This window comes from Glandiceps talaboti, chromosome 4 (assembly GCF_964340395.1).
Source record: "Glandiceps talaboti chromosome 4, keGlaTala1.1, whole genome shotgun sequence".
In the NCBI taxonomy this organism is placed as follows: domain Eukaryota; kingdom Metazoa; phylum Hemichordata; class Enteropneusta; family Spengelidae; genus Glandiceps; species Glandiceps talaboti.
The window spans coordinates 23539245-23551966 of record NC_135552.1 but is presented as its reverse complement, the minus strand read 5'-3'; the positions used below and the strand labels follow the sequence as shown (position 1 = coordinate 23551966).

The 12722-nt window shown below is 35.8% G+C and overlaps 2 protein-coding genes across 2 annotated transcripts in view; both read right to left on the bottom strand.

Moving 5' to 3' along the window:
• Positions 1 to 541: 541 nt before the first annotated feature.
• On the bottom strand, positions 542 to 5518 carry LOC144434353 (uncharacterized). The gene is made up of 6 exons (XM_078122805.1): positions 5416 to 5518; positions 3039 to 3164; positions 2643 to 2738; positions 2166 to 2324; positions 1348 to 1529; positions 542 to 1169 (listed from the first exon to the last, which is right to left on the bottom strand). Exons 1-5 carry the CDS (start codon positions 5516 to 5518, stop codon positions 1351 to 1353), a joined length of 663 nt encoding a protein of 220 aa, XP_077978931.1. The 3' UTR covers positions 542 to 1169; positions 1348 to 1350.
• Positions 5519 to 7549: 2031 nt separating this feature from the next.
• Positions 7550 to 12722, bottom strand: part of LOC144434352 (G-protein coupled receptor 54-like) — a 62426-nt gene continuing 57253 nt past the window's right edge. Inside the window, exon 4 of the mRNA XM_078122803.1 lies at positions 7550 to 7755. Within this exon, the coding sequence (XP_077978929.1) occupies positions 7550 to 7755 (206 nt within the window). The remainder of the gene's footprint in view (positions 7756 to 12722) is intronic.

The window sequence follows — 12722 nt, the reverse complement described above, 5'->3', positions numbered from 1 at the left end:
AGTTGAATACTAACTATATGCAGACTGTACTGTCGGTACAAATTCAACTTCCACTCGATATCTCCGGAACGGAATTTAAAAAAAAAAATTCTTGACCAAAGATACTTTGGTAGGCAAGACAAATTACACACAAATAGAAGTAAGTTCTCACTAGTTTTTAAATGTGAAAACACTTAGGGTAAGTGGCTTAAAATAGGGATGGTTAGATCATCGGCAACACACATTTTTTTATTTGGCCTAATAAAATAAAAGTTTGACCTACCTACCGTTATCGGAAACAAACATTTTTGTTGATATTTTTGCCTTATCAACAACCTGATTAGCAAATCAACCAATTAACCACGTGCATAACACCAGTCAGGGACGAGAACACGCCGCAATATGTGTAAATTACAATATTGGGATTATTGGAGAATATACTTTATTGATATAACATGACAACCCAAAGTTGATATGTAAACTTATTTTTAGATATAAGGAATACAAATTCTGCACTCTAAGGTGTTGTAAATATATATAAATTCTTGACAAATACGCAACAAAGTCAGATGCAATATAACTAGTAACTTTGAAATATAATGTGGAATTTTTCATCTCTGAGTTCTTTGCACTACAAAACATGATCACAAACATCAATGTTTGCATAATCTCTGACTTCTAATATCCACTGGCATTTTTTATCACCAACGTGACGATTTTCAAAATATTCAAACTCAAGACGTTAGGAGGATCTCGCTTTGTAGTGGTGCGTGTTTTTTCCATAATATACTTTGGTATAAAAAAAATATGAGTTGGCTTCTCACCACCACCTCGAGGAAAGAAAGACATCTTGGAACAATGCAAGGAGTCTACCAGTTGGTACGTCAGCTCAGCTGGTTAGAGCACGCTGACTAGTGTTTATGGGGACGTGGGTTCGATTCCTACATGTGTCACTTTTCTTTCCTTATAACAAATTCATATACTTTGGTTGTAAAGGTAACGTGCAAATAAACAATACATGTAGCATGAAATGACTGGAAGTGAGAGATTGATACTTTGATATATAAGCCTAATACTAAAACAAAATAGTACAGTATACGTGACTGAGTTCAAAGACCATTTATGACGACAACATGTATAATTTGTGTCATGTAGGGTGATTCCGATACTTGACTGGTTGGTTACCATGGCTACAATGCAAACAAGAGAAGTCAGATTAGCGTAATTAAAACGAGAAATTTGTCAGTCGACAAGGTCATACAAATAATAGCAGACAAGACAGCAAGAAATAGGGTGATGGTGGTGGTGGTGATGATGGTGCTGATGACGAGGAGGAGGAGAAAAATATTTATTGTAATGTATATTTACCTGCTACAGACAACCGTCAACGAGTCCACACTGTGAACACTTTTTGGGATTTGTAAGACCACATGGACAACCACCATTCTGGCAGCATGCACAGTCAGTTTTAGTGTTGTCATAGATACAAGGACAACCGGAGCTACTGAATGTCCAGCCGTCGACTTCAAACTCTTGTTCTTCAGGAGAAACTGAAAGGAATCAAATTAATAATATTTTTGTTTCAAATGTTAAAGTCGGTACCGACGCGGTATCAATAATTTACTGTTACTTTTCATACTTCATATATTCGTTGAAAATAAACCAAAAATTTATTGGAAATAGTTACTTTGTTATGTGAAGAAGTACCTCTTTATTAATCCTTGAAGGTATTGTGTACACTGGTTTGATGTCCGTGTGTAAATATATGAATCAAGTACCGTGACTCGATTATTTGTTGTCAACTAACACATTTTAGATTTTTGTGATGGTAATTGAGTTTTATCAATATACGGCCATACGTTTTATATTTTAACACAAAATGTATATAAATAAGTAATAATGAGGAACAAGATTGTGAAAATAAGGGGAACACCCCTGAGAGCTTATTCCCATAAGTGTAAAACATCTCTCATGAATATTCATTGTGCAACCTTGAATATATTATATCTGCTGACTCCCATGAGTCAATGGTCCACAGCGAATTCGCAAGTATATATAGTTTTATAGGTGATTTAAATCCCGAAATGACCATATTTTATGAAAATGCCTTTATTTCATTGAGTGGTGTTCCCCTGGTAACTTGGGCCAATACGTCTTATTCATATAGTAGTTACTTTCCAACCTACCGTCTTTATCACACTTCAGACCTTGACCACATTGCACACATCGATGAGGATGATCCCATGTACATTGACATCCTCCTTTGATGCAGCAGGCACAGTCGAACCTTGACTGGTCAAAGTAACACATACAACCTGTAGCGTTATGAGTCCATGGATTCAATTCTGTTTAAAAGAAATGTAACTGTTTACATATCTGGCAAAACATGAGTGTAATTAATGCATAAAGCTGTCATAAAAGAGACACGCGCTCATACAGAATGACAGAATAATAACAGAGAACATCAACGTTTGATAAATTACAAAAAATTGAATTTGTAAGATGAGAACAATTGATCAACTATGAGATACGAAAAAAGGGTGCATTTATACTGACAATACATCGTTCTATATGTTTTCACCTCAACAACATATTGGTGTCCGATTTTGATTCATTTCTTACTATCGATTTTAACAGGGGTACTTATTATGATGGCTACTTACTGTATTGGCAACTTTCGCCATCGAAACCATCAGCACATGCACAGACATCTGGTATGATACAATGTCCTCCATTCGCACATCCCTCGGTACAGATAGCTGCAACAAACACGACATATGAAATAATACACTTAAGCAATCCAATACAGTACGCAGATGAAATTAATAATGTTTTTATTGGCATATATAACTTTGCAATAGCATAGCATTCAAGGTGGGGTATGTAAAAAATTACACATACAAAAACGCAAGCACACATGCCCGCTCGCACGCACGCACGCACGCACACAAACAATCAAACACTCGCGTGTGCGCATAAACACACAAGGCAGGCAGACAGACACACGTCGACACGACATCCGATAATAATGCACGGCTTCGATCACAATTCAAACTTACGTTGACAAGTTCTACCGTCGTCAGTGGTGGCATATCCCTCCTGACAAGTACAGTTGTACGAACCGTCAAAGTTATGACAGATGTGGTCACAATCATTGTCTGTGTAGAGGGCGCACTCATCGATGTCTAGTGGAGATATTAACAAACAGAAAGAACAAATCGTTGACATTGTTTTAGGAATATGTAACAAAATAACACAGTTGTAACAATAGCATTTGTTCATTCCAAGCCAAATACATGTACATGGATTGTATTGTATTAGGAACACAAAATAGTTGGCAATAAAACTGGCATTGTGTGGAAATTGACAAAACTTGACAAGTAACAAAAAACGCCGAGTAAACAAAACCGTAAGGAGTGGTATTCTATACTTGAATGAAGGCAATTTGCCAACCATCAGGAAAAGTTTGAGACTGAGTCACACCAACGCATATTTGGTAATGTCACAGAAGGAAAATGTGTACTTCAATTGTTTGTCAAATTAGTGTGCTTTGATTTCTAATCAGTGGACAAAAGTATTTAGTACAGTGGTGCCACCGAACGCAGGTCATTCGTTAACTTGGTTACATCGCGATCTGTGATTTTACACTATCTTACCGTTATCCTCGAAGCCAAATCACAGATCGCGATGCAAACAAGGTAGTCATTCGTCGTCTTGAGCAAAGTACATCAATCAAAATACTGAATTTAAACTATCGTTACACTGAGCGAATTATACGAATATGTGCCATTAACTGCACGTAGAAAAAAAAAGATTACATTGGCGATGATGTGGTGGTCATTTATTTTAGTTACCTTCACATGACTTGGAATTCTCCATCAAGCTGTAGCCATGGTTACAAGAACAAATATAACTCCCATGAACATTATTACAAACGTGTTGGCAGTCATGTTGTACCGAGCATTCGTCATGATCTAGAAAAAATATTTGAAATTAGGAAATCAGTTTGGATTTAAGGACAAACAAACAGAAAACAAACAAACAAACAAACAAACAAACAAACAAACAAACAAACAAACAAACAAACAAACAAAAACAAACACAAACACACATACACACACACACACACACACACACACACAACGGGTCCAAATAATACCCCAAACCACGTTGTTGGTAACCTGAGATAATGCAAATAAGAAAGTGATCATATAAACTTGCAAACAAACAAATAAACAAATAAACAAACACAGTACCTGGAGAATCGATAATACATAGACTTATGTTTTTGAGAACACCAACAGACTCATGCAAACTATGATTTTTCTCGATTTTAAACCATTAAATCTTAAATGGAAACGAATATATTTTAATGTATTAATAATCGATAAAATATACAAACAGCTATATTTCAACAACCAACAATTTAAGGAAAGATTTCTATAAAATTGGGTAAAGACTTAGCTCGATCCTTACATATTTAAATTAAAGACAATTACATTTTCTCATTTTTAACATCACTGGTGTGTCTAAGTACAATCATTTTCAGATTCTCGCAAGCCAGACTGACAGCATATTTTCCTGATGACACAATGAAACCTGGCGCGTCTTGAAAGGTGCCGTAAAGAGATATATAACTTTACGTCTATGAGTGCATTCCACTACTGTTTTCATATCGCCAAAGTAAACAGTAAATGGTGAAATCAACTTGAATCAAGTACCTACCAGAACACGTACGTCCATTGGTATCCAGAATAAATCCTATAGGGCATGTACAATAATAGCTACCTCGGGTGTTATGACATTCGTCTTCACATCCCCCGTTGTTATGGCTACACTCATTCACATCTGGAATTATATTTACAACAAATGTACAGACAGACAGACAGACAGACAGACAGACAGACAGACAGACAGACAGACAGACAGACAGACAGACAGACAGACAGACAGACAAACAAACAGAAAGAAAGAAAGAAAGAAAAAGAAAACATAGAGTTGAGTTATTCATTTCGCATTCAAAATATGTCGTTTATAGGTTAAACATTTTGTAAATACACTCATTACTTTAATTGATATCATTATAATATATTATTTGCGTAAATGTGTCAGTAATTGATTAAAATTGTCCCAGTATGTGTTGGCTTTGTGTACAATAGCCGCACGATTGTGAAAGTAAAACCTTAAAGATATAGAGCATGGCGTTATTCGTTGAAAGTACATGTACATCATTCGGTCTGCTTGATGACGTCACATCATACTATCTGACGGCTGATGACGCCACGTACACTTCATAAGAATGTCGACGTTGACTCAGCCCAGACTATCATGAATGTGTGATGAACGTTAATTCTATGTCGTCAGGGTCGGAACATAGAAACTGTTAATATTCATTAAAATTAGCACCGTTTTGTCGTTTCGCCACTTTTTGCTTACGAACAATCAAAATATGCGCTAGGATAATCACCTTGGTGACATCGATTCCCTCCATAACCGGACGGACAATCACAAGTATTCGGAGCAGTGCAAATGCCGCCATTTTGACAAGCTGCCTCGCATATTGCTGTGAAAGAAAGAAGTGGTTAGCACGAAAGAAAAACATGAACATGAAAGAAATCGAACACGAAGATGACGAGTGTTGAATTTACACGTAATATAAAAAGACTTTTATAACTCGATTTTCCTCCATCTTCATAAAATTCCTCATAAATATTATAAAACTCAACACATGCATTTCTTTTGATTTGAATTTTGCCTCCGGACTTAAATCCCCCACCATCCATTTACTAGCTTCTACTGGGAGAAAAGCCAGCATATACATTGCAGACCTTTAGCCCGGTAAATGCCTGTTATTAATTGACAAGGTAACATAATACACGTACTATTTAGATTTACAGTACACAAAGTAGAATATACACAAGTCTTATTTTACATGTATTTAACCTTCGTAATTTGGGTTAAACTCGGGCAATAATTTTTACGTGTACAAAATATTGACATAGTATATACGTAATTGTTGTTTTACTATTCTGTGTGAGATTTATCTGGACGACCGTGATGTCTAAAGAATGTAATGTGCATGCAGTGGATCTAAACACGACATTTGAATCATCGCTATCCCCGTCCATTCTCAGTTCCATACTCAATAATATGTACTGGTTAAAATCTGACGGAGAAATACATCTCTATTCCTTTATTTCAGTCTGTTTCCTTTCGTTTTTTCGTGGTTGTTTTTTATTGCGTCGTCCCGGAGTGGTTGCCTCAAAGGAAGCAGAAGCGCTCACTCCGGAACGAAATAATCTGAAACAAATGGCAATATACGAAGGATCCGAAATAAATTTAAGGTAAATGAAGGAATCGAGCCAATTTTAGTCAGATGCAACTACCCGTGAATTTATCACGTCACGAGAAACACGATATAGTACTTCGCGAATTTGTAGCCCCCCCCCCCTCTCTCTCTCTCTCTCTCTCTCTCTCTCTCTCTCTCTCTCTCTCTCTCTCTCTCTCTCTCTCTCTCTCTCTCTCTCTCTCTCTCTCTCTCTCTCTCTCTCTCTCTCTCTCTCTCTCTCTCTCTCTCACACACATATAACCCGACACAGTTTAACTAATAGCGTCAACACTAGTATACAGTGAACATGCCAAAGTACGATTAACTGTCGAATTAAATACTCGCAAAATAAGGCCAAATAATAAAATTGTGTGTTTCCGGTAACCCAACCTACCTTAGTTTAAGCTGCCAACCTAAACACAGACTATCACAGACGTATTGTGAGCAATTGGTATCTTGTCTATGGTTCGAAGCAGTTTCCCAACAACAAAACATTGAACAAAATAAAATAAATTCCGACCTACCTACCCTATTTTTTGAAGTCGTGTTATCGGAAACAAACATTTTTTTTTCATGTTTGCCTAAATCAAATACTACGTAAATAAAATACTCGTTATATCAATGAAGTCAACGGGAGCTCGGTAACTTACGCGTTATACATTGTCCGTTGGTTTCACTCCAACCGTCACAACATTCAAATGTTGTGCGGTATCTAATGATTTCCTCTGTTCGGTATTTCCTTCGATAGTTCGTTCTGTAGTTTGGAGGAAATAGGTTAAGTAAAACGAAAGTAACATGTGTCAATTTCAGAAAAAGAAGTTAGTAAATTAGAAAATTATAATTTGGACTAACTGATAATTTGGTGTTCTTTATTCAAATTTTATTTGCACGTTTAATGCGCAGTGATGTTGTTCGCTTATCGAAATTTGTGTTCGTACAACTTCTTACAGTTTTTTCACTAAATCATTGCAAAAACAGAATGTATACATATAATGACATTTAGAAACATTGACAATTAAATAATTAACCTTTGACCTTTTACTGATAATCATCTATTTTCCACGCTAAACGTCACGGTAAGCTTAACATATTCTATGTATAAGTATACCTCCGCCTCCACAGTACCTACTGTGTTTGCCACCCGATAATTCTCATTTCCCTTATAATAATAAAAGTCGTGTAAATATATATACTACATAGAGAAAACTTATCTGCTGTCTCTTGTTGATCATATAATGTGATTTATAACACCTTCCTGAGTATTTCAAACCGTATTAGATTAGCTTTGATTGTCACACCAAATATTTCTAGACATTCTTCACCTTGTTTTGGTACATCGAAAGAGGCCGAATATCCCACACGTTGTGTAGTATACTTGAGAGTAGGACTCAGCGTATGACACTGTTGTCGGATCTGGACGAGATACCAAACGAGAACAGACGTTTGTCCTGAAACAGAAACAATCATACAACACTAATTGCATATACTGACAATTAATTTACTAACTCATCGTCTTTTGGGGGAAAGTATTACCATCATTACATATACTAGGAAATCAGTGCCACAGCCTATCGTTCAGAATTTCCACGAAGTTTGTACAACTTCCTGCTTAAGAATCACACTCAGCCAGTTTCGTACCAATGCTTCTCTAATATTACAGCTGGAAATATTAGCCGCATATTTGAACTTTTACTAATGATAAAATTTCGTTCACTTGATATCTTGACAAATTAGCAAAAATGAATTCTGAAAATTAGAGAAAATAAACAGTTGACAGCGCCACCAACGGTCAATGTGGTAACTTTCACTTTTTGCATGCAATAAACTGAGCTATATATGTTTCGATGAAACAGCCTATTTGGGGGAAAGTGGTTAATGGGAAAGCCTTCATGTGCACAAGAGAAAATAAATGTTAAGTTCCAATGTTAAATGATCCTTTAGAAATGTGTCGAACTGAACCAATGTGACGTTTGTGAGTATTGGGTCGTATTGATATATAGCTTGAGACTCGGAGCTGTATGTTACGTGTCGTCCATACTCACCCTCCACTTTCCAGAGCTTCGCAAATGTAGAAGACAGATAACAACATCAAATAAGCTTTCATGTTGAAAAGCTGTAACGTTTCGGTTTGTCAAAACTTTGGTGAAGTACTTGAGAGAAAAAATATGTCTGAGCTCTCCTCTGCCAGTAGTTCTACAGACTGTGTGTTACTTCCAGCTTCTAACTATACCGTTCACCATAAACCTCTGAAGTGAACAATTTAATTTCGTGCTCGTCATACACTCCCATCAAACTCTACTACAGCCCCACGATTGGATAACGTGCTTATGTTATCACTTGTTTCTATAGCAATACTGGTTTCTTATTTCTATGTCCATTCTGTGAATTTGAGAGAGTGCCAGGAAAATGTTAGTGTCCAGTTTCCACAGACGCGTCGGCGGACGGTATGCGCCCTCTACCGTTAGAAAGACTTTATGTACTTGACTCACACCAATAACAATTTCCAATGAATATATTTCCCCAGAAAGGTCATTAACTTGTACACTTAAACAACAACTGAAACAGGCAAGAGAGGAACTTAAGGTCGTCTCAAAACAGATTACCAAATACTAAATCCATGATGAACAGCAACTAATGATGAAAACAACATATCATGAGAATGTACTGTATAAATGAAATTGAAATATTTTAATGAACTACATCCTGCTTTTGTTATTTTACCAACATTTTTTTTTCAAATTTGACAAAATATACAAAAAGGGACACAGATAGAAAATGACAGATTTACCTTCTTTGCCCACCCCTGAATAAACTCAACCCTAGGAACACACCTATCAAATATCAAAGCAAATTAATATCTCAGAGAAGGAAATTAATAGTTGTGACAAAAACACCGACATGGACAAAGTAACTAAGTAGGACTTGAGAGTGACAGTTATCACCTTTCGTATAGTAATTTCGATGTACGACGATGGACATATTTCATACCTAACAGTTCATAGTATCATCTACATTGGAACCATACGCTACCTTTCCTAGAACAGAACCTTGATGCATTCGTTCACTGATATTAGGCATCGCGATACCGCCAAATACGTTTGATGAAGAAAGAGCGCCACTTACGTTGGATTACTGTATTTCTTATGACTGTAAATTGTTAAGTTCATGCAAAAGGAGCCAATGAACCGTCTTACAAACGATTTACAGATAAACAACAAACAGCAACAAACCAACCAACCAACCAACAAATAAATAAACAAACCAACCAGCCAACCAACCAACCAACCAACAAACAAACACACACATACACACACACACAAACAAACAAACAAACAAACAAACAAACGAAATTTGCGTGATGAATGAAATACTATAGACACATAAATAATTATCTATACCTTTAATTACATGTATATATGGGTCTATATACGAAACTATGCTACTATGTTGCTATGTATACAGATCTATCCATAGAAATATTTTGGCAAAGTTTAGTATACAGCTATAGATAGTTAGTCATTTGTTTATATTGACTCACGCATATTTTGTTTGTTTGTTTGTTTGTTTGTTTGTTTGTTTGTTTGTTTATCTGTTTGTTTGTTTGTTTTTATGTATGTATGTATGTATGTATGTATGTATGTATGTATGTATGTATGTATGTATGTATGTATGTATGTATGTATGTATGTATGTATGTATGTATGTATGTATGTATGTATGTTCATTTGTATCATGGTTCCTGGCTCCCTGTGGTTCATGATGACCTTTCGTGATTTTCAAAAGTTGCATAACTCTACCTTAACAATCTCGATTGAGCCAATCAATCATTTTACAGCAGGGATGGATTCACAGTTTACATAAAGTTGCTGTACTCCGGTCAAATGGTAAATTTGGTCACGGGAAATATATCTTCAGAAAAAAATGGCTCATTAATATGTATATCAGCATGTATCATGAACTGTGGCAACTGATGAATATTATATATGTATATTACGTGTATATGCAGACATGATGTTTGTGTCATCTTCTTCAACATTTGGATATAAGACAATATCGCTAGTGGCCACAATAGGTATCATACGCGTAATTGGCTAGAATTCCATTCGAATACGTGCGAGGGGTTTGATTGGGTGGGACTGCGGCATTTAAAGATAGCCCCCCCCCCCGGTGGGAACGTCTCACTCTTAGGGAAAATCGTCCATACTGTAATCTCAAAGACGTGTGTAGAATAAATATTTGATAAATAATTCCGTGTTAATGAAATAGATTTGTAACGTAATGGGTGAAACATAAAATAACTTTAATCAATGAACTGCGTAAAACGACACGAAATGAAACGTAATGAATGAAACGTACACAGAATAAAACGTAATTGGCGAAACATGAAATAAATAAATCCATGGAATGCGTAAAACGTAAACATAATAAAAGTAATCTATAATGGGTTAATATGTTATCTATCGGTTTGGCTGCAATGTACATGTCAGATGAATAAATAACAAATGATTGAGTAATGATTTCAGATGAGTTTTGTTTTCTTCAGAATGATGACAAAACTAATGGCTTTTTCTTTGACGTGGAAAGTGTGTGCAAACAGCTGTTGAAGTGTACTTACTCTAAGATGGAAACAAAGTAGTCTCTCTACAATATCCATAGTGTCAAAAAAAACAAGTATGAAGAACGTTTGCAAACTAAATTGCTAAAGCGCTAGAGTTAACAAATTTGACTTTCTCTATGTCTGTCTGTCTGTCTGTCTGTCTGTCTGTCTGTCTGTCTCCCTCCCTCTCTCTCTCAGTCTCTCTCTCTCTCTCTCTCTCTCTCTCTCTCTCTCTCTCTCTCTCTCTCTCTCTCTCTCTCTCTCTCTCTCTCTCTCTCTCTCTCTCTCTCTCTCTCTCCCCCCCCGCTGTACACTATTGTGAGTGTATTATCTGGTATCCGCCCTCAACGCTAAAATATATAACGGGTGTCCTTTTTTATCACCTGTCTTAAACACAATTCATTAGTATGCTTGAACGAGTATAATCATGACTTAAATCATAACTTGTGGGCTCATCCTTGAACTTTACTGGGTTTAGTTTAATGCACACATTGACAAATCCGTACTGACAACTAAAGGAATATGCGACAAACATGTTTCATTCATTGAGAGCGTGAGGTCAGCTTTTCAATCTTGAACTTAAAATGATTCATCTAGTCGGTACAGTAGGAAACCATACTTCTTTAAAATTCACAACAACTGTGCGGTTAGCGTTGCGTTTGGTCTGTTAAACTACTGAAGAGAAACGAGTTTTGAACGCGACAAATTAACACCACCGACACCGTACCCAAATGTCCTATCTTCAACCCTTTTCTACATACTTATATACGAGCCTTGTTAATGAGTGATATTGTGATCCCCAAGGGTAAACTTTAAATTAACGCCGCACAAGTGAAGTGATATGATTCTAAATGCATTTTTAATAGATTGAATAAACAATGTAATGTGTATCGGATCCTTTTATTGTATGTTTTCGGCATTCCGCGGACATCATGTCTGCTTTATCCACAGGGGATATTACTTAATGATTTCTATTTTTTCAGGATGATTAATTTTCGCTTCGTAAAATGTTAAAAAGGACAAGAGAAGGCATGAGAAATTGTCATGCTCGGCATCATCTATCACAGATGATAATTTATCGTGTCTGCAGAGATTTGTAACAGATGCCCATGAGGCGCAACGATATAAGCGTTTGTTACGATAGAAGGTGTAAACCTTCGGTACAGACAACATTAAAACAATGTATACTGTTTTTGCGTTTTTTTTAATAAACCAAAATCACATTTTAAATACTTAATTTACATATCAACAATGGAGAGTGACGGAATTCCACAACCCGATATGTTGAAATGATGTATCTCACATTCGGTTTGGAATTTCAGTCTCACAATCAACCGAACAATAGTGAATGTCAATTTACACATTTACACTAATGACTTAAAAATTTATATATATATATATTGATATTGATATTGATATTGATATGAATGTAAGTATCAATATCAATATATATATATATATATATATATATATATATATATATATATATATATATATATATATATATATATATATATATATATTGATATTGATATTGATATTGATATGAATGTAAGTATCTCGCTGGAGAGAACAGTGCTCGATGCAAATATTAGTAGCAGAACATTATAGACTTACTTAAAAATAATAAGGATGCGATAGATCGTTACTCAGAGTTTCACGCTTCGAGCGATCTTAAGACGACTAAATTGGGATTGTCAAGGTCGATATATATACACTTAATGTTTGTATGTATATGTTGCGTAACAAGATGGTCGGACTAAACTATTCCTTACGGGGGTTTACTTCTATAGTTGGCGAGCGAGTATTTGCCTTCAT

Coding starts and splice junctions, on each gene's coding strand:
- LOC144434353 (XM_078122805.1), bottom strand. CDS start 5,518: ATGGCGGCATTTGCACTGCTCCGAATACTTGTGATTGTCCGTCCGGTT. Junction 2,739..3,038: donor CGACGGTAGAACTTGTCAAC/GTAAGTTTGAAT, acceptor TGTTTGTTGCAG/CTATCTGTACCGAGGGATGT. Junction 2,325..2,642: donor TGGCGAAAGTTGCCAATACA/GTAAGTAGCCAT, acceptor TCTTTTAAACAG/AATTGAATCCATGGACTCAT.